Source organism: Montipora foliosa, unplaced genomic scaffold (genome assembly GCF_036669935.1).
Source record: "Montipora foliosa isolate CH-2021 unplaced genomic scaffold, ASM3666993v2 scaffold_420, whole genome shotgun sequence".
Lineage (NCBI taxonomy): Eukaryota > Metazoa > Cnidaria > Anthozoa > Scleractinia > Acroporidae > Montipora > Montipora foliosa.
In genome coordinates, this window is record NW_027179724.1 from 2,501 (window position 1) to 25,000 (window position 22,500).

A 22,500-nucleotide genomic window follows, 5' to 3' on the forward strand; every position below is an offset into this window, starting at 1 on the left:
GTTTTTGGGAAATGTAACATACTGCAAGTACTGAGTTTTGCGTACAACTATATTTTGCCTCTGGGCACAATAGTAAACGATAAACCGTAGGCCCCAAAGTAATATAGGTGATTTTACGGTATGGTTACGCAAGGTTATGACAAGTAAGGCTTACCAATCCTTGCCCATGGCATTTATAACACTGTTTATATCCCACTGCTTTGCAATCATGGCACGGCTGCAACAAGCGACCAGTAGACATTACGGTAAATGTTTAGTAATATTAATATGAATAGATCTCGATGAAATACCGGGATCTTTCTTGTTCATAAAATTTGACATCTTCGTCATGCAAAGTGAAGATAGTATCTTTATCTTTCACATGGGAGGACATTGATATCGTCATGGTTGCGAACATGTCAGCCAATAACACTAATTCACTCTGTTCACGTGCGAATTCGCATGGCCGCTCACTGGTGTCATTAATGGACGCGTTCACACCTTTGAGTGCACCATGGCTAATCAGGGCAAGATGGAGAGAAATTCAGGGTCTGTGTGGAAGTTCAAAAGAATGAAAAGTATTCATGATATGCAATGCTGGGTTTTTTTAATTTTCCAAAACAGAAGATATGCGCTCAAACGTGCGGCAGAAGAAAGCTGGAGAGAATGGCTATTGTAGAAGTTATTTTATTAAACAAAGTTTCTACCATACATTTCCTGTAATTCCAAAGACAAAAAAATACAGAGAATGTGTGGAATCAAAAAAGTAATATTTAGGAATTACAAAGAATAGCTACCAAGTCCAGTTCATCTCAGTTGTGAACTTGGACTTATTTGCTTCGTTTATAAAGGCGAAAGTCCATAAAGTAGAGTCATGCACAGTTTATTTTGCTTTGAATTTCCCGCCATGTTTCCGTGATTACCCATAATGCATTCAAGAGCATGAACTAGTCATTTTTAAAAAAAGGCTTCCAGGTACGAAGACAGTGAAACTACTGGCGACTTTCTTTAATCAAGACGATCACTTTTTCGGTGCTTTTAAGACTTACAGGCTCCTTAGCCCTATCAAACACCGACCTTTATATTTGCAGTGTGGGGGACTTCAATCTCAGTTTCGTGGTCTGCGAACATTTGTGGCGGCTGGACTGGAAGATTCCATAGCAGAGGAGCAGGACCATTGACCGGACTGTCGATTGGCTGACCTGAGACAAAACACAAGATGCTACTGAGAAACTACGTTACAAGTACATGAAGCTGTAAGCTGTGGTAACAGCTATCGACTACATGATGTATTACCAAGAGTCCAATACTCAAGAGTAAGAATCTGGTATCAGGTTTGTCCCCATCAGCGTGAGAAAAGTGCCTATGTTTTAACCACGTTTTGCGAGAAAAGAAACAATATACCAAATGTTGTACCCAATTCAAAGTCTCCTACGGAGCCATTCTTTGTGTGGTCACGCAATGCTACTCCCCGCAAAAACAAGGTCGTTCTTTCTGCGCATGACGACACAAAGAACAGGTACGTAGGAGACTACCCGGGGTGAAGGTTCTTTGTGTATTGTATTTGCATTATAATGAAGCGTCCACATTTAAATGATATTGAAATACCTAGAACAAAACGTTTTATTCCCAAAGGGTTTGAATTGGGAACAACATTGAGTTGGAGCTGAATTGGTCTATTGTTAATTTCCCACAAAACTTGGTTTAAAATTAGACAATTGATGGGGGGGGGGGGGGGGACGTGGCCAATTTGGGTACGTAAATCATTACTCTTGGGTGATGGACTCTTGCCATTGCGCAGGGAACAGGGTTAGCCAAAAGCAAACTTTTCATTTGTTCTGTTTAAGAAACGACAGCTGCCACGGAAATGACAAAGCCACAAAGTTAAGGACGGCACCTACTACTGTTATTGCGCATACGTTCTGCGCATCTGGAGATACTCGGATTTCCTATGCGTAGTGCTTATTAATACAGGGATATTTTTGCGCATTTTAAAACTGTCCGGAAATAGTACATCTTAGTAAGTAATCTTGGTATCCACAGAGAAAATTGGGGGTAACCACGCATTTTCGAGAGATAATTAAGCTTCAATTTGAGAAAAAATGCCATACATTTCTTTGTATTCATCAATTATCTTTCAAAAATGCGTGGTTACCCCCAATTTTTTTTTTGATTTCAATAACACTTGCTAAGATCTACATTTTCTGCATAATCATAAACCAGGGAGAAAATACCTTTGAATTAGTAGGCACCGTCCTTAAAGGAGTTAGAGAGCTTAACTTGAGCAAGAGAAGTTTTTGAGCCTTTGCGACCGGAATCCGGAAGTAACAGTAGTCTCTCCCATATCTTTTCTTTTAATTGTAAAAAGAATTCTTCCACTTTCGCAATATAAGTGTGGTATCATCAAGACAAGTTGAAATGGAAAACAGCTCACTTCTGGTTCTGTCCGTAGCTCAAAAACATCTCGTGCTTAATCATCTGTTCGATTTTGTGGAACGACGTTGACCGCTGGGGTGTGGTAGGGCAAACGGTTTCAGCAAATCATCAACATTTGATTCAACAAAGCTTCACGAGAGGCCTGGTATTCAGTCCCAGGCTGCAGCCGTGGTTGTTACTATGGATACGTCACTGCGAGGCCGATTTGTGCACACGCGCACACGAAACACAACAACAACTGCGACGGAAACAAGAACGTCACAAATTTGCATGCCCTGCACGTGAGTGTGTCATTTTTGTCCTTTTGTTTGCCGTCGTCTGCAAAACAAAAACGTGCAATAACCAAATTTGAAGGACGTCAGCATTTGTGGATAAATTTTCATTTTCTGCCCTAAATTAAGCGCTGTTACGACCAGTGTCATTCTTGAAAAACTAACACACCCTAGTCATATTAAAAAGGTCGAGATTACAATAACGAGATTTTGAGATGCTGTCGCCGTCGTCGTTGCTTAAGTTCTCTAAAGCCTGGTTTTTCACTAGCGACGCAAGCACAAGAGCGCTCAATAGACCTTTTTACCGATACGGCGGCGATTTTGATTTCTATTGTTTCAAGAGACATTATGGGATGCCCAGGGGGCAAATACATATTAATTTGCTTCCTGGGCATCCCATAATATCTATTTGAAACAAAAGAAATCAAAATGGCCACACCGTATCTGCAAAAAGGTCTATTTTTATATGGTTTTGTTGATGGTCTTGGTAACTTAATGATGAAGAAGAAGCTTCTTCTAAAAACCATCCCAATTTTTCTGAGAGTACCCTTCCCCTCCTGCCCGGACCTGGGCATCCCATAATGGCTATTCGAAACAATAGAAATCAAAATGGCCGCCATATCGGTAAAAAGGTCTATTGACCGTCAAAACGGGCTTGACGCAAGCATAAACACAAACGCAAGGATATATGTTTTTCCTTTTCCTTGTGCTTGCATTCGCTTGTGTTTGAGTTCGCTTGTGTTGTGTGAAAACGGGACGTAACACAAGCAAGGTTCCCACCGTGTATAAATGTAACTAAAATTGCTTTTATTGAATGTCAGCAAATACAAACAACTGATTCATGAAAACGCTTGAAGTCGCCAAGGAAATGTTCGATTTTCATCACCCTTAACATTCCTTAGCGCATTTACCACTTCCCTCGAGACTCTCAGTCGGCTTCAGGAATCAGTTACATTTGCATCCAATCTTCACATTTTACAAAAACAGAGCACCCCACGTAAACGCCACCAAGCGTCTTGTTTTTGTACATTACTCTCCCTTACTGAGGAAAACATCAACGTGAAATACCTAAATAGTTTTTTTGTTATTGTTGCTGTTTTTTTGCTTTGTTTATTTTTATTGTTTTCCTTTAAAATTTGGAGCTTTTTAGTTTGGGCTTGAAGGGACAATTTGTGTTGGATGTCAAAATTGGGCGCACATGTAATTACGTACATTTCTGGCCGTAGTTGTTGTTCAAATGATGGATAGCACTATCCACCGCATAAATCACACTATCCAGCGGATTAACACTACAAAAACCAATTGAGTTATCCAGTGCAGTGGATAGTGATTTATCCGGTGGATTAACCGCTATCCATCGTTCGAACAACTGGGGCCTGGATATAGCTGATAATGGGTGGTTTCTTCATTCGTTTTTGGCCATGCTATATTTGTGTATCCTTACCTTGGTAAGGTTCAAATTCCCACTCAGTCTTCCTTGATTCACAGAAACTTGTCAGAGAATACTATCAAGACGAAAAAAAAAGTAAAAGCAAGTACTTAATGAATAGAGGAGGATGTACTACCCTGGTCCCAGAGGTATTTCTTGAGCCACTTGAGCGACTTATCTTCACCCCTTCACGGCTCTCTCGCAGCTCAAGAAAAACTTCTGGGACTAGGGTAAGGAGGATGAGATTTCAAGAGGTAATTTTAAATTTCCGGTCATTTTCAGGAGAAATTTTTGATATAATACCCTCACGTCACAGTCCCAAACGCCTGTCATGCAATAATTTGTTTTGTTACATTTAATGTTTGTTGCAGAAAATTTTTGAGACAAGTTGCAAGAAAAATTGCCAACTCTGTAACACCACCTGGATTAAATAGACTGACCACTCAAATTATGTTGGGGTGCCTGGGACAAATATGCACAGTACATAGGTACATTATGTTGATTCATCTTCCACCACAGATGTGTGGACCCTGCAAGCCACGTATATCGCAAACCTGTTAAATGCAAAATTTTGCCTGATTTTTTGAAAGTCGCATTTTTTGGAGAGGTCAAACCTGATTTCAGACTTGCCACCCACAGCTGCCCCTCTAAGCTAAAATATAATACTTACATGATAAGCACTGATTGGAACTATGTCCTTGATCACCATTTCCTGCGCTGGCGCCTTGCCATAGCTACAGTGCTCGCTGACAAACTGTAGCATGGCATCTGGGGCTTGGTCATCAGTTATCGCTGGGGAACTACAAATCAATACTGAATGGTCACGTTAACCTCAGTGACACATTTTGCAATGCATTTGCATGGCCTACAAGGCTAGACCACAAACAACTAATACCTTTTTGCTTTAGGGGCAACAACAACAATGGCATAGGTAGTATAAAATAATGATTACACAGGGAGAAAATGACAGTAAATGGGATGTGAAGGCTATGACGATGATGATGAGGAGGACAGAATTGAGGATGGTGATGATGATAATAAAATGAGTGAAACCTTTCCTTGCTGGGTTTAAAAGTCTACGAAAACCTTAACGATTAGAACAAACCATATAAAGGCAAACTTCTATTTTATGGTGCCTAAAACAATGTTGACCTCAGTGACACATTTTGCAATGCACTTCCAAGCCTAGACTCCACAAAAAACGCACTTGATTGCTGAAGGAGCAAGAACAACAGTTTCCGGTAGATAATAAATAAAGATTGTACAGAGAAAACAATGAATTACAGTAACTGTGATGGTGAAGGATATGGTGATGATGATGATAACGACAATAATGATGGTGATGATCAGCAAAACATGAAACCTTAAATTCCTAGCTGGGCTTATGAGTCTATGACAGCCTTGACAATTAGAATGAACCACATAAAGGCAAATGATATTGACATTTCATGGTACCTAGTCTTAGACTATAGTAGACACAAAACTCACTGTTGGAAATGCTGTTCTGGCATCTGTGCTGTCGGTGGTGGTACATATGGCGGAGGAGGTGGGACAAATGAACTGCCTGAGATAGTAAAAATATTTCATGTCATGCATGTACATACTGCGAGATTTCAAGACCAATATCCTTGGAATCATAGTCCAGTCCAATTCTCAGGCTTTGAAATAACATCCCACACTCCATCACTGACAATTCAGGTGGAATGATGCTGTGAATTATAGCTAGAGGTCATCTGATCCAGTCTTGAATAAAACCAATGGAATGCACCCAAGGCCATAATTCACGTTTCCACACAATATTTATCTTTGCCAACAATCTTTATAAGGCAGTAACATTAGCCTATAAGCAGGCTCACTTGTTTTGGGTGGGTCTCAACAAACTGCAAGCCAGCAAGCCATGCAAATCACGCAAGTCTTGCATTTAAGTCTATAAGCACCCATTTCAAATAGCGCTGATAAACGGTATTTATTAATAAGTCTAAACACCAAGTTTAAAATGGTTAGCTTTTGATAACGTTGACTCGCATGTTGACTCACATGGCTCGCTGGCTCGCACATTGTACTTAACCTGGTTTTGGGTATTGAGCGAGTACCACAAGCACACAAGAAGAATGGGGCAAGAAAAAGTCCCTTTTCCCAGCCCCATTCTTCTAGTCCACAGGAGGCACCACCACCAATTCCCAAAAGAAGTGAGCCTGAACTCAATCTTGTTTTGGGTGTCGACAAACGTAAAGAGTTTTATTACATACATCACTGCAAAAATAAAGGTCTATAATGTTGGCATTGGTCCACGAAAAAGATCGACGTAAAAAAATAGGTTTGATTTAAACTTCAATTCTGGTCCATAACCCAATCGATATCCCACACTTTACGTTCTAATCCATCTTTGTTACGTGATCTCCTTCCAGTCCAACTGACACCCTAATCATTGAAATAATAAGTATATTTGAATATATACAGGGAGAAGGGACGGCGTGATTGCACTCGCCTCCCACCAACGTATCTCGGGTTCGATTCTGGACTCCTGGCCACATGTGGGTTAAGTTTGTTGTTGGTTCTTTACTCTGCTCTGACAGGTTTTTCTCCAGGTTCTCCAGTTTTCCCCTTTTCCTCAAAAACCAATATTTCTAAATTCCAATTTGATCAGATGCAGGAACTCCCTGAAAACCACTTTTGTGTGAGTGGAGTTTCCTGCAGGGTAAATATTGTTAATTATTATACTAACCAAAGCGAGTATTTTCATAACCAGTGTATTGTGAAAACATGTCCGCTGGAGGAGCTGAGGGAGCTGGGACATTGGCTAATGTGTAAAGGGAAAAAAGCGTGATGATCAATGGTATGAAAAAATAGAGCGATAAGTTTTAAATCCCAAAAGCAACAGCAATAATACCCACTATATTTTATTAAAAGCAAAATTTGCAAAACAAGTACATAAATCTACCCACAAATGGCTGCTGCCTCAGGTAGGTAGGACACTTAAACAAAAATATGGTGCTATAAATAAACATTGTTGATGTTGGCTTCTATTATACACGATTTAATTCATATTTTAATATTTGTTATGCTATGAATAATAAATTATTGAAGTTGTTTAGGAATAAGAGTTTACAGTTCTCAAGATATGCATAAGAAATCTACATATTCATTTTTAAGATAATTTTTTGCTCATTAACTTGTTAATATTCTAAGGTAATAACATTCCAAAGTCATAATCCAAATCTACAAAATTAATTTTTATATTGATCTGTGTTCAAAATATAAAAAAATTCAATTATAAAACGGCAAACAATTAAACAATTTTCTTACGAAATAAATTTCGATATATTAAAATTCAGTCCTGAACAAAAGGCATCATCTCGAGGCTCTGGGGAATAAACTCATACAAATCCTTATATTAATTCCCCAGAGCCTCGAGACGATGCCTTTTGTTTAGGACTGAATTTTAATATAAAGTGGGCTATTGCAAACAATAATTATGCAAAATTTTGGGGAGGGTAAACAAGATGTATTATGTGATTTGAAAAAGCTTAAGTAGACAATAAGTTAACCTGGCTTGAGGCTGCGACCTAATCGAAACCCAGTAGCTGGTCAGCAGTCAACTTCTAACAAACAGATGAGCTCTAAACTTGAGCCAGTGATACGGGCATGTGATACTTAAATCAGCAGATACCTTGTTTTGAAAGGTGTCAATTGACCATAACTTGGATGTCCAAATCAAAGATGTACGCTAGCTGTAAACTAGCTGGAGTATGGCCCCCAATGTTGTGCACAGGTATACAAGTAGTAATTATTATTATTAATAATATTGTTTTTTTGTTTCACTGTCTCACAAATTTCTCTTTGTTTTGTCTTAACTGCAGTGTCTTACCCATGGTGCTCAGTGCACGCAGAGCTCCGCTATAAAAGCACATACACTGTACAGCAAGCAGCATGTGGATATACAAAGTAAATAAAGGAGGTGCCCCTGATACTGAATCAGTTAGAATAAATTGGTTGGGCTTTAGCCCTGCTGTTCAAGAACGCCTGAAACAGGTGTAGATTTTACTCCAGCCAATTCAAATCAATTTTACTCCATTGTGGGCAAGGGGCGGGGATTTGACAATTCTTAAAACTTTTCAATCAAATTCCCCAGGGTGAAAAACTAACATCAATCAAAAGTGTCAAAAAAAGCCCCACCGTGGGGCAAAGAATCTAAACAAACAATACTATAATACCACATAAAACAAATAAAAGAACATTTGAAACTGGATAAGTTCATAATTAATATGTTCTGCATGTATGACTTGCAAAAAAGCCTTTCATTACAACGGTGTGTAGCTGGACTCTGATGACGAATATGAACGCGCACTTTCGTCTACTACTCCACCCATGGTCCCATAGCCCCATCCACATATCTGCTATCACGTTGGCCTGGATCATCATACCCAGTTGGACTGTATACCACAGGTCCAGCTGATGACTGCATGCTTGTCGTAGGCGTATATGCATTGCGTGTTAAGAGTTGAAGAACTGCTAACTCGTGTTGCCTTTCCTCTCGTCGCCTCTCGGCCTCTATCTTTGTCTGCTCCAACTGTAATGCCATTTCCCGCTTGTGCCGTTCTTCTTCAATCTTGAAAAATCTTTGGAGCAAAAAACAACCTCTTTGGATACAATGTTTCAACGACTGATGACCACACACATGAGTTGTATGAAATTGTGCAAATGTGTCATATTTCTTAGGCTCTGTAAGACCATTATGTCACAATATGAAGATATATCTCATAATTTAGTTAAAACTAACTAAGCGCACATTGCACTGATATCATAGGCAGGACTTCACAGAACTCAGATCTTGAGAATCCTGACTGTAGCTTCACAACCACAGTTTGTATTATCTCAAAATCTGACACTCCAAAGAAATAATTTTGCAAGTTTCAAGGCAAACAGTAGACTGCTATGATCTCAGCTGAGTTCCTATTATTATGCCACTTTGACAGGATCGTATGGCGTTTGAAATGTTGGTAATAACATCAATGAATTTCTTACATTCTTTGTGGTAAGGAATAATAAGTGCTCAGCAAAGGCAAGCACTTTTCAACAACACTGTGCTTGCTTGAACATAGTGAATTTCAAAGTTCAGCACCTGTCCATTTCTGAAGCTGCCGAGGTTATCATCTTGTCACAGAGAAGCTCAAGAGATCTCTCCAACTTAGTCCTTTTGGTGCTGCAGCTTTTTGGTAATGCTTTCCCACTGGGTACCTTATTTATGACTGGCTTCGAACCTGTAGTTGGAGTAGTGGATGAACATGATTCGGATGGACCCCCAGTAAGTGAATCCATTTGTACAGGAGGGGAAGCTCCTCCATCCGCGACAGCACCATCACTTTCAGCATCAATCATAACGACGAAATCATTAAACAAAAGTACATCGCTACAGTATCCTTACTCCTTCAAAGCAAGTGTGGAACCTCTTACTCCTTTCACATGATGGTCTATGTGCACCCTGCACATACCCATGGCCAATCAACAGTTTAATATAAATTTTAGATAAAGCAAAACGGAATTACCATGATGCATAATGACATCTTCCGAATATGACATGTTGCCTTCCTCAGTCTGGTCAGTACTTGAATCAAGGACCAGAGGTGGCGAAATGTTAGCCCTGTGACCCATTATGCCGTCCATTTTATTGAAGAATTTCCATTTTCGCTCTCGAGCTCTCCCACTCTTCTTTGTTTTATTTTTCTCCTGTTTATACTTTTGACGAAGTTTCCGTATTTTGCTTATAATCGCCTTTACATCACATTTGACACCCATTGAAAATAGAAGAGACGCTGTCTATTACAAGTATTTCATTTTCTATAAACAATTCTCAGAAATATTGACACTGATTGATCCGTGAATGTCGTATAAAACTAGGTTTCCTACCTTGTTGCTCAAGTTGCATTTGTAGAGTCTTGTACACTGACATTTTCTCCTTCGGAGTTTTAGAATTATCCAAGGAAAATTGAATAGTTTCCTCAGCCCAAAAGTCCATTAACTTTCCTACCGGCAGGTACAAAACGCAGGTCACAGGTCATTGTTTTACCAGTACAGAAAGTATCCTAAACATTCATAAAAGCTAACCTTAGGCCTAATTAGACCTAAACAAACGTTTTTAGGCCTAAGGTTAACTTTAATGAATGTTTAGGATACTTTCTGTATTGGTAAAACAATGACCTGTGACCTGTGACCTGTGCCCTGTGACCTGTGTTTTGTACCTGCCGCTTTCCTACCTCCTCGTCAGTCCACTTCCCTTTCTCCGCCATTTTGAATCTACTACAACTGCGTTGTGGAGCTGTAACATGCGCAGATTGATCAGAAATTGGCTTCTAGGCAAGCGGGAACGTTTACACTTCTTTAAAACGGGCAAGGTGCCAGTTTTCGTCCTTGCCTTACCGATTTCTTCAAAAACGGGTCAACCTCTAAACGTGGTCCCAAAACCGAAAATTAAATTGGTACGGTAAGGCATCCTTTGCCGGTTTACACTACACAATTTACCCTTGCCTTGCCTAGAGTAAAAGTTACCCTTGCCAATTTTCATCCTTGCCTTGCCGTTTTTTCCTGTCGTGTAAATGGGGTTTCAAACACGTCGTATCAGTGACCCGTAAAATACTCTGACCTTGTGGTGGAATTTGATTTCAATCAGATGGGAACTTAAGGATAAAAACGTTCTCGAAATAGACAATATCTGCTAAGCTTACAGTTTAAATTATCGGATTATGGCGACGAAAACAAATAAAACCTTCATACCTTTCCCCAACTGAAGCGTGACTTTGGGACAGCCTTGGTAATCACGCTTGATCTTCTGGTCAAAGTCAATTGTCCCGTCCCCGGGGTCGCTTCGCGATCAAAAGCCCGACATGGGGTATAGTCTCAGGCGTCAAATCTCCGCCTGATGAGGATAAAAACTTTGGTGGATCTTTAGTTTTAGATTTTGGAAGGTGATGACGTCACGTGAAAACGATCTATAGAATATAAAAAGTTACGATCAGCGACAAACATTTTGGGAGATTTTTGCTACGTTCAAGTAAATTGCAAAATCGAAAGTGACATGGCCGGAATTCAGCGGGCGCCGTGATTAAGTTACCGCGGAATGTTTACTCGCCAAACAGTGAAGCATCTGTCAAATGATGGCAAGATACCGGGTTTTTGTAAGTTTCTTTTTCTGTCAAGTGTTATAAAGTTTGACAATGAAATGAGCGAAGTCAAAACAAAGATCACAATCGCCCAACTCTTGTTTATGCAAAGTCAAAATTTACTCTCCAAGACGCGTACGACGTTATTTATCACCAGGTAATTCCATCATTTTGGAAATAGCAGCTACTTTATTATTCATCTACGTCACAAGTTTTCACTGATTTTGGGCCTCATTTTGTTGAAACTCAAGCACGCTTCCAACAGGCCTGTGAGCCCTTCCTGCTTACAGAGCAATACTAAAAAACTTCTCCCATCACATTTCAACCTTAAGCTCGAAAATTCAATACACAACATGATATTATAATTCACAAGGGCAGAAAATACCACAGAATCCTTTTCCAGCGAAAATTTTATTGAAACAAACAACATATTTGCTCTTAGAGGCGAAAACCTCTTCCTATTTGATTGCGTGCGTGAAGACAAGAAACTCAATTGTGTCAAATTACCATGTACTTCAGGTAAATACTGCTCACTTTGATTTCGTCTCGACGGGCGATAGATTGTTGTCGAAGTCCAGTACTCGTCGCTTTTGAGATTCATGCCTAGTTTATCCAACTGACTTTCCATTATTGAGCTCCATAAGGGTATATTTTGTTTAAGGATCCACTAAAACGCCATTCGCGTTGCATGACTTTCGACGCCATTGCAGGCTAAGTTAATGATTCTACTGTGTCCACAAGAGAAATCTACGCAGTTCCACTACCCTCTCGATCCTAAGAAAATACAGGCAGAAGGCTCTATACACAAAGACACTACTTACCAGGGGAGTGACAGGCAAGACTTTTACCGACACGGAAAAAAAAAAAAAAAAAAAAAAAGAAAACAAACAAACTAAACGTAGACCTCGACTGCGTTTGCCTATAGGCAACCCAGTAAAAATATACCCATATGGAGCTCAAGAATGGAACGTCAAGACAGGCGGTGAAACATAAAGATCTGGAATCTTAAAAGCGACGAGTAATGGACTTCGACAGCGTGAATCTTTCGCCCGTCGAGCCGAAATCAAAATATGCTGTACTTCTAATATTTCGCTAAGCCTAAGGTGGTGTTAAGTACAACACTGAAACCAAATGGAAATTTCTCTGGTAACTTACGGGTTCAACAAAGACAGAGTAGGAATCGAACACCACAAGTAGATCTGTGATCTCTGCTGTGTGTCTCACAGTGTTTACTGAAGTCGCATCTATTTAAAGTTTGCCTGTTTGTCTGGCAAGTAACATTCATTTTGTACTCAACTCTGCAAAGGTTAAAAAAAATTGTAAATGTGACAGGGAAAAATTACTTGAATGAAAGCTTGTTGTCTCTTTTGTGCTTTATTATTTACGGTCAAGGTTCTTTCGAAAAGGGTTGAATGTGAACTGTCAGAAATTTATTTAATTGCATATGCTTTGTGATTGTGTGTTTCGCTTGCACGCACGCAACTGAAATAGGAAGGGTTTCTAGCCTCTTATAGCAAATATGTTGCTTGTTTCAATAAATGTTTCGGTGGAAAATATTTCTGTGAAATTTCCAGCTTTTGTAAATTTATCATGTTGTGTAATTTTCGAGCTTAGCAAATTTGCATACATGTGTGGAAATGTGATACGGGGAGAATTTTTGTGGTAACGCATAAGTCACGAAAATAAACAGGTCTGTTGGAAGCGTGCTTGAGTTTCAACAAAATGACCCCCAAAATCGGCAAAAGATTGTGACGCTGATGAATAATAAAGTAGCTGCTATTACCAAAACGATGGAATTAGCTGGTCATAAATAACCTTGTCTTGGAGAGTAAATTTTTGATTTTCCAGAAACAATGGTCAACCTCTGAGAGTTGGGCGATTGTGATCTTTGTGTTGAATTCGCACATTTCTTGTCAAAATTTATAACAATCGAAAGAAAAAGAAAACTAACAAAAACCCGGTAGCTTGGCATCATTTGACACAGTTGCTTCACTGTTTCGCGAGTAAACATGCCGCGGTAAAATAACGCGGTAACTTGATCAGAGCACCCGCTGAATTCGATGTGCGATTTACTCGGTGCAGCAAAACAACTAAAATCTCCCAAACTGTTTTTTGCTGATGGTAACTTTTTATATTCGTGGTTCAAAATTAATGTTGTTTCTATGTCGTAGATTTTGTTACCGATGGCAAAATATTTTATTCTCGATCGACCGTCCTGAAACTTCCTTCTGCTCTTCTTAAAAATTGTGTATCCATATTTATTTACTTTTACATCAATATTTGTTTTGCATAAAGCAAGCTAACAAAATCTGTATCTTGCTTGGTTCGCAGTTGATAGCATTAAAATAGAATTTTCGGTCCAGTACTAATTATGCTTCTGATACTGAGTGGTATATTTCTTACTAACCCCACCGAACAGGATTAACTTCAGCTTTCAACTTTTGTTTGCAAAGCTGTCAGATGCTGTCAGTGCACGCTTACACTTGTGGTGGAAAGAAGTTGCATGATCAACATGTCAGCCCAGAAGCCAATGTTTCTCGATTCCCTTTTATTTTCTTCAATCTCTCTGGGTTCAGTACTTTGCTAGTAACCACATGTCTTCTCAAGGGGCTATTTATCTAAGACTTCTACCATGGCGCTACAATGATAGACAATACCAAAACAATATCGTGTTCTGTTAGACCTACATATTACGCAAAGACAACTGTCAACATGTCATCCAAGAAGACAATGTTTTTCACTTCCCATTTATTTTCTTCAATCTTTCTGGGCTCAGTACTTTGCTAGTAACCACATGTCTTCTCAGGCTATTTACCCAAGACTTCTACCATGGCACTACAATGATAGACAATACCAAAACAATATCGTGCACTGTTTGAGCTACATATTACGCAAGGACAACTTGAATCTCCTGGAAGAGTTATAGAATAAATCGCTGTTACTTCACTACCACACGTAAGCAATGCGTGTCAATTTTTTTTAAAGAGGACAGGAATTTCTTCTTTCTGACAAATGATTGATTAATAGGCCGGTAGCCAGGTTTTTAACCTCAGAAAAGGATCTGTTTCGTGGTACGAACGTGTGAGGACCTGTGAGCCAAAGATCCTCTGCTGGTATGGCTTCTGGTATGACTTCTGGAATGACTTCTGGGTGACGCTCCCCCCCCCCCGCATTTGTGGACATGTCAGTACACATAAGTGAAAAAGAACACAAACAATATTGTTCCAAAAATATAATCATCATTAAACTTTGCACCAGTGTAGTGATATGATATGTGCATGATGCAAGACAAAATAACAACCAGTATACTGTTGTCACGGCAACAGTTTTGCTTTGGTAAATACTGGTAGTTTCATGAAGACTCAGCTTTTCAGCTACCTTAATGAAGAACATTAATTTTTATTCATGAAGAGTTGATAAGAAGACTTGAGTCAACATGAGCTCTGTGGATTTTATAGAGTGCATGGTTGTCTCACATACCTGGTAACGAAGGGCAATCTTTGGTTTTAGACTGAAGTTACATTTGGAGCACTTGAATTGACTATCCCCAAAACAGTCATTGGTTCAAAGAGAAATCTCTTCATTTTTTACAGCACAATGTAAATTGTTGAGAATTTTTTGGAACACTTAAATCAAGTTTGATTGTGGGGATTCTATTCTGTGGTAATGAAGGGAACTGGTTGCAAGCATGTGCCTTGTTTGATTTGATAACATGCTTCTAGATGTAGACATACATATTCCAGGCCTTTATGAGGAAATTACAGCAAGAATGAGTACTTTTATATTAAATTGCATTCTTTCATGAGTACTCAATTTAAAATCAGACCTTAATACTATTAAAGAAACGTTTGCTGTACTGTAAGCATGGGATGGGTTTCATTACTTTATTTCAAAAACACAAGTTGATGTACTACTGAAATATTAGCTATATGCTGTGAGTCTTGTTGAATAAGTATTAAGTCTCATTTTAAAGTATACTCTTTTAAATTTAAAGTAAATTTAATGTCATGAACAGCAACCAACAAAGAATGTTTGATACCACACTAAAGTGAAATGTCCTATGACACATTTATTGAATGTGTGAACAGCCACAACTAGGATACTAGTATCTAAGATCATGGCCAGCACAAGTCCTATAGTACCAATCTAATTTCTGCTTTCCTAACAATAAAAGGACATGGTTAAAATTTCCAGTTAGGCTGTAATATAAAATACTAAAACACAACAAAGATGGGTTCTTTCTCTACTACCATGAAAATTAATGACTATTCCCAAGTAAATGTAAGATGAACTGTGGCAATGAACTATATAACCATGCATGCCCATCAAAACGGTTCATCTAAATAGATTAAAACTAATGAGGTTGGACTAATATTGTGCCATTTATCACTGCCAGAAGATGGAAGGACTTGCATGAGTAAAACACGTTTTTTTTCTCTAAAAATCAAACTAACTTCTTGCAAAAAAAAAACAAAAAAAAACACTGTTTCTGCAATAAATTGTCATTGTTTGACATGAGGAACAAAAAGGGAGTATTTGTACAAACTAATTCAGGCATAAATTTATTCTGTATGAAGCATGACAATATCAGTTCATGAAATCGACCAATCTTATACCGGATGTTATGATCAAAGATGAATGAAGAATGAATGTAGGCGTGAACTACAGACACTTCCAACAAAACGCTTTAAATAAAATGGGCCAAACTAATAAAGGTCTAGCTAAGACTTGTTTCACTGACTGAGTTTGGACTTGCGTTGCAACATCATTAATTTTGCCATCTGCAAACAATGCAACTGAGCCAGATCTAAGGCTTTCCAACAGTGCAATAACAAGAACATGTAGGTTCATTGGTAAGAAATGGGGTGAATGACTGCAAAAAACGATGTGCCCAAAGATGGATGCAAGGAATGAGCACAGTAAGAGAGTAAGAAGGGCATATTAAGGGTTAGGTAGCCTCACTCTTCCCACTTCTCATTTGGCTTCTCTGCTTGCAGCTTGTTTTTTATCGTTCTATTCCCATAAGCCATTCAGTTTTCAGGCAAAGTCACGTAAAACAAAATGCCTTTGAATTTGTAGAGCTTTTCTGTTAGGTTTCACAGCAATACCTGAAATGAAAGATGGGTAAAAAGGTCTTTGAGAATGATATATACACATATGAAATGAAACATTAATAGTCTTGCTCACCATAGAGTCTCCAGTAGGTCAGTGGATGGAGTATCCAACTAGATCATAGAGGGTCGTGTGTTTGAATGCCATCTGGCTCGGATTTTTCCGAGTTCCCAATGGTTCTATTAACATTTCATTTCAAAAAAGTCTTTGTCACTCAAATACCGATTAATACCAGTCTATCAACCTTTGTTGATTGACTGACAGGTCTTTTACAGGGATTAATAAAGTTGTTGTTGTTGTTATTATTATTATTATTATTATTATTATTATTATTATTATTATTATTATTATTATTATAATACAATCATGAAGTCATTGGGCACACCTTGCTGGGTAAGCAAGCCAGTTAACACATTGATTGTTTGCAAGTTTGCAATAAGCCAAAACCATAACTAAATATGTTGGGACTACTTCAATAAGAGGACAAAATAACTTCAATTAAAGGAGTACCTTATGTTTTACAATAAAATATTATAATTCCCAATTAGTGTCCCCCACGCAATGTTGAAGTCAAGTGCAGCTTTTATAGATGTTTCCAAATTCAAATCAACATTGTAAGGGTTGGGGGGGGGGGGGGGGGGTGACATCATGCCCATTAATTGTCTTTGAGACTGTTTGTGCTTTATTGACCTTATTGTCCCATTAATTTTGTCCAGGATTGTAGCTAGGAGTGAAAACATGTACTGCATTTCACCAAGGATGTCAACAAAAAAATTAATAGGTGATAAAAAGCAGGGTGTTTGTTAGCCATCAGGAATAGGACGGAGAATTCTCTGGGTACTACATGAAAATCTTTGGCTAAATTTTTACCTTTATCCCAATGATTCGTTCGCGTGCGCTGTTTTGTTAGGCAAGATAACTTGGGAAATTTTCGAGGTTTTGCATTGGAAAGCGAGCGTTAAAAATAAACCATATGCGCAGTAAATGTACACAAGATACTGAGTTCTAGAATTAAGTTCACCTTGAAGAAGAAACAGTGAACTTCCAGATGATGTAAAAATATTGCTAAAAAGTGATTGAAAACACGTCCTAAGGCTCGACTGAAAATGTAAAGGTAGAATTTTCGAAGCAGCGCGCGTTAAGCATTCAAGAAAGTTTTTGATCGCTAACTAAACAAAGCGCTTGAAAAATATATATTATAACTCAAAATATGCCTTGTGCAATTTACAGTTAAATCTAACCACTCAATGGATAAAAATTTCTTGAAATTTATTCCAATCGCTTTGTTTTCTTGCAGGTATAAGTGCGAAAATTATGCCCAAACGCCGCTGCCGAAACAAAATTTCACGAGGAGCTTTCTGTTTGTCGAAATAAACGTGCACAAAACCGCAAGATTAATTTAGTTAATTGATCACTATCATGTTTCATGATAGAACAAACAAGGTCAAATTGTGTACAAAAGTGCTCTTTCGAAAACTTTCACTGAAAGATAACTTACAAAACACAAGAAAACCAACAGAGAAAATCGCTGGAGGTATTCTCGCATTTACGGAATATAAACGCACGATCGGATTGATTTATTTGTTGAAGACACTGATCTTCCGAGGTATGCCGAAGGTGAAAATTCCTTCGATTACCAATTTATGTTAGGACAAAAAAAACTTGTTATTTGCAAAAAATCCATCGGTTGATCAATATAAAGCTAAATTCCGGAGCAAATCAATGCCCATTATGACGTTAATTGCTACGAAGGCCTTTAATTCTGCGCGGCTTACTCCATGAAAAAAGGTAATGCGCCCGGGGGTTTTAACAGTTTTTGACAGGCATACCTACTCGTTTCGTTTACCATTAATTCCCATGGATCATCTCCTATGAAAACTAGGAAAAATATTTAATTCATTCTGATTATCTAAAACGAAATACCGAGCAGTGGCTGCCACGAAATCTGGAACTTGAATACTATCGAGCTGATCATTCCAGCGAGCTTCTTGTTTATCATCGGTCTCTAGGTTTTCACCGTCTTCTTCGTCACTTTTAAAGCCATCTAAATCAAAATTTTTGTTTCTAATATCCCCTCCTCTTACAGGAAAACCATAAAAGATCCCTTAGATCCCTAGATCCTCCGAATCCGAAAAAAAAAAGCATGAATATCCCCATCGATGGGTGCGCTATCTGGCGTATCGGCTGTTGTTTTCGCGTAATTTGATCGCGCGATCGAAAGGGCAAAAAGCCAGCCCTTGTGGGGTCTCTTATCAGCTGTCAAAATATGCTCACAACACGGCAAATGATTGGTCAATTATCCTTCTAAATCTCCATAACAACAAAAAATTTAGATTTCCTAAGGGAGACTGGGTAGAGGCCTAAGATCAACTCCGATCAAGACGCCATTTTGTGCGGCCGGTTTTGGCCGGTTTAGGTATTTCAGGGGTCATCGCGCGCGGCCGGTTTTGGCCGGTTTAGGTGTCAATGGGTTATGCTCATTATAGTTGTAACAGAGCTTTGCTCTTTCAGGCAGTTGTTTCAGTCGAGCCCCATAAGTAATAAAATGCATTTTACTGTACAGCAAACCTTAATTTTGATACAAATTTTTTGTTCATTTTACAGTACCATTTGTCAGGTAGAGATGCAGGGTCATGCAGTCCCATCTGGTAACACTTGACACTCCTTACACTTGTCACAATGAACCCACAAGTCACATGCACTGGGATGCCACTCCACATTAGCTTTAATTACTGGACTCCCATGACTTTCGCTTGACTTAAGGTTTTGCATCGTAAAGTGGTGGTTGTCGTCTTGGTGTAGGATGGCATTTAGTGTCACACTCTTTTGAACTGACTTGCTTTCCAATGTAGCAGGCAGCAACATTTCATAATCTGTGGTTGGCAAGTTGTTTTTCTTCATGATATTTTCTGTCTTGTCTTTTTTTAAGAACAAAGTAACAATAACAAGTCTCAATCTTATAATGGCTGTAAACATTCTTTTGCCATGCTTGGCTTTTTCTTCTTTCCTGCTTAATACTTTATTATATCAAAATCATCAAAAATACCCAGTTGGCAAACGCTGAATCTTAAGACACCCTTGCTCCTCCATGAATGCTATTTCTAGGTTAATCCCTTATTAATTATCACTGCAGCAAGATTGATGCCACATGGAATTGCATGGTTTTCAGTGAAACGTTCAAGTGTCAGGTCGTAGGTGAAACCAGGGAATACGAGCGTGCTGAATCACAGGCATGGCCCCCGAAATCAGTTATTTTTATTTCCATGTAACTGCTCTTGATCAATTTTTGAACCAAAGAATAATGGAGCCAAATCTACTCTACACGTAGCAAATGTTTTCTGAAATTTGGATAATGACTTTTGTTTTTACTATAGCTTGTACGTGTATTGCGCCCTTCCACGTGGTCAGACTCCAACAATGCTGCCCCACGGGCGTTACTAAACACAGGAACGGAACGGAATATACCGGAATATGCCGGAATGAGGCGGAATAACACCGGAATGAGACGGAATGAACAAGAATGGTACCGGAATATACCGAAACGAGCCGGAATGACACACAAATAAAGCGGAATATACCAGAATAAACTGGAATATACATGCCGGAACAAGGCGGAATGACTCTGGAATAAAACCGAATGACACTGGAATGAGGCAGAATGACAACAGTATAAGGTAGAATAAACCAGAAGGACATCAGAATCAAGCTGATTAGCGTGGACCGGAATGACAAGGAACAAAAAGTAATTTTTAACATTCTAGACTGTGAATGAATAAATGTTGCAGAATAGAGAGACTGACAAAAAAAATTACATGAAGGGGAAGTAATAAGGCTTGGAACGAGTCACGATATGTTCTCGGCAATTCTTCATGTAAATATATTATCAATGATCGATCTTTTTTCTGTGCTTCTGACTTCTTTCATCAAACAAGGAAACACTGCGTTCAGGTTCGATGGCATTATTGCCAACAAATCGGGAAGAGAAAAAGAGTCTTCCGGCCGTTTTGCGAATCTATTTCCGTAAATCTCCATCACGTGTGAGTCGTGGGAAGCAGGCAAGTAGCAACGGTAATTAGTTTGTGGTTCGCTGAACTTGATTGTGATTGGCCAATACACAATTGACCTGTCAGAATGAAATTAAAATGTTCACGGGTTTTCTGACTCGCACAGCCGCCTCCGAGATCCATAGACAAAAACAATTAGAATAACATTATGTTCTCTTGCTACGTCTGTACTCGTTCACGAAAAAAATGTTACTTCCCCAAGAAATAATTATTCATTTAGCAACGGATATACCTGTCAAATTTTTCTCGTGATCGATGTGTTCCAAATGTTAGAAAAGGCAAAAACACATGCAATTCCCTTAGGGAATCACGTGACATAACAAAAACTGACTGAAACAACCGAATCGGTCGGCGCTTACTAAAACACCAAGTTCTGGCATTTTCAGGTTCATTCCGGTATATTCCGCTTTATTTGGGTGTCATTCCGGCTCGTTCCGGTGTATTCCGGCACCATTCTTGTTCATTTCGTTTCATTTCGGTGTTATTCCGCCTCATTCCGGCATATTCCGGTATATTCCGTTCCTTTACTGTGTTTAGTAACGCCCGTACATCTTGTTTATTCTGCCTTATTCTCTTGTCATTCCGCCTCATTCCGGTATATTCCGGTACCATTCTTGTTCATTCCGTCTCATTCCGGTGTTATTCCGCCTCATTCCGGCATATTCCGGTTTATTCCGGTATATTCTGTTTCGTTCCTGTGTTTAGTAACGCCCCTGCCCACAGGCTGTTATCTAGCTAGTCCAAATCCAACAAACTAAATACATTTACATACAAACCTGGCCGTGTATTACTTCGTTGGCATTGGGTCCTCTTCAAAGCAGGCTTAAAATCCTTCCCATTTGCATATAAAGCACCTCTGAAACACAACAAAAAGCAAATGATCCTGGATGACACTGATACATTGGCATTCACTCCTCCGCAGGCACCCCAGGATGCCCCCAGTTGATGAGTAAAATTGTCTGGTGTTGGACAGAGTAAAATCTGTTAACACGTGTCACTCCCAGGAGTCAATGAGCTAATGGAGGGGCCATATAGTTTTTGACTGGTTAACTCATTCACTCCCCAGGACACCCCCAATTGACAAGTGAAAACGTCTGGCGTTAGACAGGGTAAAATCTTACTCCCAGCGGTCAATGAGTTAAAAATAATTTCATCCTTACCTTTGAAAATCGGAGCTGACAGTTTTTCTGTGGACCTAGATGTTGTTAGCCCTTTAATGCCCCAAAAAAGAGTACCCCATTGACAAGTAAAATTTTCTGGACAGGTGTAACAGCAAAATCTGTGAGTGCCACTTTTAGGAGATCTGATAGCCTTATTATGTACTAACCTTCATGCAGCAACTCCATCATTGTGGCTGTATTAATTTTATGGCATTTCTTGCCAGAAGCATTAAATTGTCCATTACAGTGCAGATGTCTTGTCTCAAGAAGTCACTAAAACAGGGTCATTTTTCTAGTTAACCCCTGATACCAACCTCTTACTGGTTGACCTTACCAGGAAGTCCCTGAATGGTGAACCTCCAGTTCTTTTCTACAGTCTCAGACATTTGAAGCCATTATTACTGGTCACCAAAGGTTTCAAAAATACATGTAGTCCTTCACTACGTGATCATTTCAAAACTACCTTGAATTGGGTTTTATGGGAGACAAGAGAGCCTGCAGGGAAAATCTCACCTGTAGCCACGATCCAAGGTACGTGTAGGTGGCCTGGTACTGTCCCCATTGGCCGTCAATGTCCCTGATTTCTTTACCCCATAAAAGTACTTGAAATCTGGATGCGATTCTTTAGTTTGTCTCATTAATTCTTTAGCCTCCATTCGGTATGGCTCTTTCTCCTCTGGTTTCATACTTCTCCATTTTTCAGCAAGGAGGGTGCTGATTTTACGATTATCTTTTCCAGGATACAACTGATTGAAGAATGTACGATGCTTCGTGCTGAACAAAATGAAAGCATTCATAGGCCTCTTAACATGTTTAGCATTTTCTCTAGTTTTTGAACCATTTGGAACTGTGGAATCTGATACCTCTGATCCCTGACTGCTCAATTCTGAG

At 39.1% G+C, this 22,500-nt stretch overlaps 3 protein-coding genes across 8 annotated transcripts in view; all 3 read right to left on the reverse strand.

The window, feature by feature from the left end:
- LOC137988516 (protein SSUH2 homolog) overlaps window positions 1–7,988 on the reverse strand; it is a gene marked incomplete at its 3' end in the record, with an annotated part of 8,663 nt that extends 675 nt beyond the window's left edge. Inside the window, exons 1-7 of the mRNA XM_068834520.1 lie at window positions 7,985–7,988; window positions 6,842–6,916; window positions 5,605–5,680; window positions 4,787–4,916; window positions 4,132–4,192; window positions 1,057–1,181; window positions 155–217 (exon numbers count right to left, since the gene is read on the reverse strand). Of these exons, the coding sequence (XP_068690621.1) occupies window positions 155–217; window positions 1,057–1,181; window positions 4,132–4,192; window positions 4,787–4,916; window positions 5,605–5,680; window positions 6,842–6,916; window positions 7,985–7,988 (534 nt within the window). The remainder of the gene's footprint in view (window positions 1–154; window positions 218–1,056; window positions 1,182–4,131; window positions 4,193–4,786; window positions 4,917–5,604; window positions 5,681–6,841; window positions 6,917–7,984) is intronic.
- Window positions 7,621–9,883, reverse strand: LOC137988492 (uncharacterized). The gene is made up of 2 exons (XM_068834495.1): window positions 9,239–9,883; window positions 7,621–8,735 (listed from the first exon to the last, which is right to left on the reverse strand). The coding sequence occupies exons 1-2, from the start codon at window positions 9,493–9,495 to the stop codon at window positions 8,474–8,476; spliced, it is 519 nt and encodes a 172-aa protein (XP_068690596.1). The 5' UTR covers window positions 9,496–9,883; the 3' UTR covers window positions 7,621–8,473.
- Window positions 9,884–15,317: 5,434 nt separating this feature from the next.
- LOC137988502 (uncharacterized) overlaps window positions 15,318–22,500 on the reverse strand; it is a 21,075-nt gene continuing 13,892 nt past the window's right edge. For all 6 annotated transcript variants that reach the window (XM_068834506.1, XM_068834503.1, XM_068834501.1 and 3 more), the window contains exons 9-12: window positions 22,123–22,500; window positions 21,226–21,305; window positions 18,993–19,303; window positions 15,318–16,381 (exon numbers count right to left, since the gene is read on the reverse strand). The exon at window positions 22,123–22,500 is cut by the window's right edge and continues 374 nt beyond it. In XM_068834506.1, coding sequence (XP_068690607.1) covers window positions 19,017–19,303; window positions 21,226–21,305; window positions 22,123–22,500 — 745 coding nt within the window. In that variant the 3' untranslated portion in view covers window positions 15,318–16,381; window positions 18,993–19,016. The remainder of the gene's footprint in view (window positions 16,382–18,992; window positions 19,304–21,225; window positions 21,306–22,122) is intronic.

Excerpts from the sequence above, each read along its gene's own strand:
- LOC137988492 (XM_068834495.1), bottom strand. The coding sequence starts at position 9,495 with ATGATTGATGCTGAAAGTGATGGTGCTGTCGCGGATGGAGGAGCTTCC. Across the intron at positions 8,736-9,238 it reads GCAGCTTCAGAAATGGACAG|ATTTTTCAAGATTGAAGAAG; the intron begins GTGCTGAACTTT and ends TTTGCTCCAAAG.